We start from the raw sequence: 6,193 nt of genomic DNA on the forward strand, positions 1-6,193 counted from the left end.
AGTGGTGATTTTTTCACATCTCTGAGCCTCAGTTTCTTACATGGACATGATCAAAGTATTGCAGAATTATGAGGACTCACAATAATCTAAGGTGTTTGGCACACATAGAGTCCACAGCAGAGGCATATAATTAGTGGCAGTTCTTTCAGCTTCTCCCACAACCTACCACTGCACTAGTCCCACACCTAGGTCTAAATCCTACCACTAAACATTTTAGGATGCCTGGTTTCTCGGGGGTCAAAGACATGAAAGCAATACCTTAGAAAAGAGGTAACTGGCACTCTGAAAAGTCTACAGAGCAGCCTTTTTCTTCAAATTACAAAGTCATTCTTACACAAAGAACCTTAAGCTGAAGGAAACACATATTTGGCTACCATCCATGTAGGTGGCCTGAGAGGGCAGTCTGCAATAACCGTGGCTATCTTTTTCAACAGCATACATTTCATCATCAGTACTTTCAAGATGAGCCCACTAAAGGGCCCTGAGCATTAATGGATTCTCACTCATCATCACATATTCCTTGTGAGGAAACTTGAACTTTCTGACCAGGATTCCCACCTGGCCTTCATAGTCCCATTGTGTGTATAATAAGAACATATTTGCAGTCACAGGATCGCCAGTCCAGGATGGGGTTGGAGAGGAAGGACCCACTCTCTCCTCCCCTCTGTTCCTAGTACAGAATTGGCCAGGTGCCTGCCTGCCTGCCACCAGGGACCTACCCACAGAGGTCCACCCTGTGCAGTAGCATGGCTGAACACCAACAGAGAGAGCCGAGCAGCCTGGGTTGGGAGGGAGGAGGGACTGAACTGTGAGAACAAACCCTTTCATCCCCAACCTCTCACCCTTGTTTTTCCTTTTGTTTCATTCATAGAAAACTTGCCCTGAGAGGGTAATCCCCTTCTCCCAGAGCTACATTCCTCAACAGTTGTTTCCAGTTTCGTTGCTACAGACTGTCTTATAAGAAGAATGATATAAAAATAATATATAGCATGACTGGAGAAATCATCCTACAGACAAAGGCAGCCTAAATTTCTCAGAAATTATCAACCATATCAAAATCATTATCATCAATGATATCAATTATATATAGACATCCATCACTACATTTTCAATAATACTGCTATAATCAGAGACTGGGACCTCAAGCAATGGATTCTTCTGGCTTTTCTTACCTCCTCTGAAGAAGCAGAGTGTTGGTTCAACAGTCTCTAAGGTACTATGAGATTTCTTCCTTGAGGCAGTACTCCAGTGTCAGGAGGGTGTGGAAATCTGCTAAGGACATAGTAAGGAAGAGACCTAAAGAAATGCTTTTTGCAGAATATCTCCCTGAATGGAACCCTGCCTGTGTGAGCTCAAGACCTCCCTCTGTCTCTCTGTGCTCTGCACTCAGAACTCAGGAATCTGCTCCCCACCTGCAGTTCCCTCTCTCCATAATGAAGGATAAAAGTCAGAAAGCTAAAGACCCTTAGGGAAATGAGGTTGCCTAAAAGTGGGATGGAAATGGAGGGGAAGGTGGAGTCAGACTATCCGGGACGAGGCACTGGTTCCTGGATGTTTGGAGGAAAGGGAGCTGGGTGAACTAGTTGCCAGGACAACCTGCTGTTGGGGCGAGGGTGGCTGGGGCAAGAAAATGGGAGACCTGTGGTTGCTCCTGCTCTTGCCCCTGTTCCTGGCAGCCTTCCATGAGGTCACAGGCTGCTTGGAATGTGACCCCAAGTTCACTGAGGATGTTAAGTCATTGCTGGCAAAGCTGGTACCCTCAAAGTCCCTGGCCAAACTCACCTACTTGAACGGCAGATTAAGGGGATGATCCGTTTAAGCTTCAAGGTCTCCCAGAGTAACAAGATGCTTTGGGTACTGGGTAGGGGAAGCGTAGATCTTGAGAGGTTGGTGGGGAGAGGGGAGGTTAAAGGGAGAAGGGAGGTAGGAGAGCACCTGGGTCCACAGAATTTCCTCCATAGATGTACCTGTCCCCTAACATGTACCTTTACCCCTTCTCTTTAGATGTTCAAAACGCTGTCAAGTTGAGAACATGGCTGAAGAATGAATTTTACAAACTGGGCAAGGAAACATGGGAAGGTGAGGTACTATTTCAATGTTAAAACATTTACTGCCCAGGCAGGTATGAGGAAACTTCACTGGGGAAAACAAAGCAAAATAATTTGTATTAGACTCTGAAGGGAACAGCCACCCCTATTTTCTGATATCCCTTCCACCCTCTTAGGTGCGTTTATCCTTCAAGGCAAGCTTCTTGATGTTCGCCAAAACCTGGAATCTAGAAGAACTTCTCTGAAATTGGTAATAAAAGATATCTATCTAACAAACTAAAATTATGTGAATTTAAAGGAATAGGATATGAGGGGTGAGATAGGGGAATGTGGTTTCATACTATAGTGACTTAGAATGGGTGGAGGAATGGCTGAAAATTAATGGGCAACCAAATAAAGAGACTTGGGTCTAAATATGGCAAACTGTACATGGATTCTAAGCTCATTAGAACTTCCTGATTCTCTTTTAGCTTGTTCTGAAGACTGTGGTAAGTACACTACATGCGACACTTTGAGGTTTCAGTCCATATTTTCCCAGTTCCCCCACTCTACATGGCCCTACCTCTCCCACTGTCATAGGGAACCCAATTCCTAGAGCTGCAGTTACAAGGGGGAATGTCAATGATATCTGACAAAATGTAGCTTAGGAAGTCTCAGATAACCCACAGATTTTGGAGGTGCTCAGAAGCTTTCAAAAGTATAGTTCACAACCCATAGTGAAAATATAAGGTGAGGAATCATTTTTTCCACTTCTTCCCCACAAGTCTTAAGTTATAGAAGGTATTGACCTATCAAGAAACTTGATTGCTAGGGGGAGAATTAGTTCACAGCAATATAACTTTAAAGAATCTTAAAAATGCCTGAGACCTAATCAATATTTGATTAAGATCGAATCCATATTTGATACCTGAGCTAAGGAAACTCCTTGCCATCGCTTCCTTCCAAGTGTCTTTCTTCTTCATCAGTTGTTACTGAAGGTCCTGTCCTGGACTGCTGGACCTGCCTTTGCATCAACACCCAATGCTTCACAGGAGAGTATTGTAGAGGTAACAAAAACTGTGGTGTGGGATTTTAAGGGGCTAGGGATCTATGTATTGGGTTATTCATTGATTTATTCAACAAATATTTGTTGAGAGCCTTCTATGCACGTCATGCCAGTGTTATAAATAAGAGCTAAAATCTTGGGCAAATTTTGCCCCAGTGTGAATTATTGGGCACTGGATGAACTGAAGGGTTGCAAAATGCAAAGGCTGGACTATCGATGGAGGAATTTGGGGCAGTGAGGTTACAAGTCCTGTAGAGTCAAGGGTCTAAGAGTAATAAAGATCAGAATAAACAGAAATGGTCATGGAAGTGGTAAGCAGAAAAGATTGAGGTTGAAAAGAAACTTCTCTTATGGATAAAGTTCTCAAGTTTCTATTTTTCTTCCCCAAAACTCACTTTTTCCCCCCTTCTCTTTCCAGAAGAAGATTCAAGGAAGATTGAGATTCGAGAGACTGCACTCTTTCTGATATTGCTAGCAGTAGCTATAATATTGGGAAGTGCTTTGTTACTGTGAGTTTTCCTTCCCCCAAACTAATAACAGTTCAAGCATTCCTTCTGCCAAGAAATTGCCCAAACTTTTCCCTTTTAGTGGAAATAAAGAGAAAGAAGTAATTTCAAAATGTGATATATTATACTGATAGGAATGAAATGGATGCAAGTTTAATGGAATGAAAAGTTGGAACATAGAAAGTGGAGGAGGTACAATGAAGTATAAGGAAAACTCTTGGAGAAGTATCCAGAATAGGAAGGAAAAAACAACTGCATAATGATTTTAAAGAGCTGGGCTACTAATTTGAAGTTTGGGTTATCTTGTTTCTCTAGATTCCATATTTGTGTCTCTCATCGGAGGAAAATGAAGGCTATAGGAAGGTCATTAAGGAAATATTTGGAGATGAAACTTGAAGACTTAATGGGGATGACAGATGAGAAGGAGAAAGACTATTTTGGAAGCAGGTAATAAATATGTAGACACAGACCGGAGGTCTTCCATGATTCTCTTAAGTGTTGACTCAGAGTAGAAAACTGGGAATTAATCTCTTTTGTGGTCATGAAGTTGTAGTATTTAGAGTTTCTCTAGTAAAGAACCTTATTGATATCCTGGGGCAATGGAAGCTATGAAAGAGCAAATGATTTATCTGGAGTTGTACAGAAAGTAATGCTGGTGTTTTGCAGTGCACATAAAAGATGTTACACTGCACAATAATAAAAAATGCATGATTGGTAAATGTCATTAATGGCTGGAATTAGAATTTATTTCTTAAATTGTTAAGGCTTTTTATTTCTATCTTTTCATTTTGTTACTGTTTCTGCATTTATCATTAGGTTTAATGCAATTTTCCTTAATAATACATAACATTCTATCTTCATCAGGGTATCACACACACACTAAATATTAGTTCTGCATAGTTGAAGTTTGCTCCAGTTATTTTCCCATAAATCCATGCCCCATGACTGAACTGGATATTACTTTCAGATCCTTTTAGTTACTTCTGTTGAACATGTTTTATGTGACTAGTATCCTTATTAGTTCTTTACATCTATTAACTAATTGAATTCTCATAATAATCTAAATATTTTAATGAAATGGATACTTTTAATAAAAGTAAAAATTACCAATACTGACATAGAAAGAGAAAAGTAACGCAAATTGCCAGTGCTTTTTAAAGACATTTAAGTGTTATGTATGAGTACAACTCTTGAAAACAAATGCCTTGCCTAAGGAAAAGCTGAGAATGAAATACAACACGTCAACTTTGATTTTTACCTGGATGGTAAAACTACGACTTCTTCCCAGCTTAAGTGTTTGGTGCTTGGTTGTGAAATTCACTAAAGTAGGAAATACAGGCGATATAGGTGGACAAGCGAGTTTGATGGAAAGGGCCCAAGTTCAGATTTGAAAATACTATGTGTCAGTTCTGTTAGGGTATCAAAAACAGATACCCATTCAGTGTTTGGATTTATATACATGACTATAGCAAGATCAAAGCTAATGAAACTTATTTCAAAGCATGTAAACAAAGTAAGTAGTGAACCTGAAAATATGACTGAGATCATTCACATAGAGGTAGAGAAGTGATGGAGACCAAGGATAGACTATTAAAGATCTCCACGGGATGGTAAATGAAAATACAACTCTGAATTGAAAGGACCAGCCAGCAACATTATATGTTATTAAGATTCCCATACTATTAAGATACCTAAAATTTCAATCTGTTCTTTATAGTCTTATTCTTCTGAAAGCCTTTATTTGAGGTGCTGACCTTGCACTGAATTCCCGTTAGCTTTAGACTGTGTGTTTCAAACGTTTGACCCTTCTATCTATACAATTTAGTGCAAGTGCTTTATAATACAAACCCAGAGTCTGGTCTTTATCATTCTAGAATCACCAGTATGAGGAAGGCCTGGGAGTTTTGTGTTTTTATGTGTTTATGATACAAAATAAAATGCAGATTATCTAATTTAACTATGTGCTCATCTACTAGGAAAGGTCTTACGGCACTTCTGCTTTCAAATGTAGACATGAACAAAAATAATTATTTAAATCCTAATTTAAGCTTGAGCTAACAGTTTACATAAGAAAACAAAGATAAACTAAAACACCTTTCCAACCAGCAAAAGCTCATCCAAGAACTCATTTCTAGCAATAGCAAAACAATATAAGTTGTTTTATTACTGGAAGAATTTTAAGAGCTCACACACACTCCAATGTCCTGATGTTAACCCTGTATGAAGGTTAGTCCCATCATTTCCCTCAGATATACAAATCATCAAGGGAACATACATTCTCATGGTCTGAGATCCTGGCAGAGTTGGTGCAGTTCTTGAGATCCCATCATTTTGGGGGCTACTCTATTAAGAATCAGTATTTTTTCGGAGGGTTTTTTTTTTTTTTTCAAGAAAAAAACAAAGAGGACAGAGGTGAGGTTTCACTTAGTTTTTATGGAAGAAAACTCACTAATTCATTTTATCTAGAGATAGCATTAAAAGGTGCTAGCCAATGTAATTAAGGTACCCAAAACATAAGTTATTAAAACAAAAAAATAAAAGCTAATAGGATAAAACAACAGCTGGATTATCACTGAAAGCTTCTTAATTTCCAT

At 39.3% G+C, this 6,193-nt stretch overlaps 1 protein-coding gene across 1 annotated transcript; it reads left to right on the top strand.

The window, feature by feature from the left end:
- Window positions 1–1,630: 1,630 nt before the first annotated feature.
- Window positions 1,631–4,050, top strand: IZUMO3 (IZUMO family member 3). Its single transcript, XM_017666344.3, is given in 9 exon segments — window positions 1,631–1,757; window positions 1,760–1,861; window positions 2,005–2,079; window positions 2,225–2,275; window positions 2,278–2,298; window positions 2,519–2,536; window positions 3,014–3,094; window positions 3,512–3,602; window positions 3,915–4,050. Coding segments are annotated over 9 exon segments (702 nt in total).
- The last annotated feature ends 2,143 nt before the right edge of the window (window positions 4,051–6,193 follow it).

Source organism: Manis javanica, chromosome 2 (genome assembly GCF_040802235.1).
Source record: "Manis javanica isolate MJ-LG chromosome 2, MJ_LKY, whole genome shotgun sequence".
Classification (NCBI taxonomy): domain Eukaryota; kingdom Metazoa; phylum Chordata; class Mammalia; order Pholidota; family Manidae; genus Manis; species Manis javanica.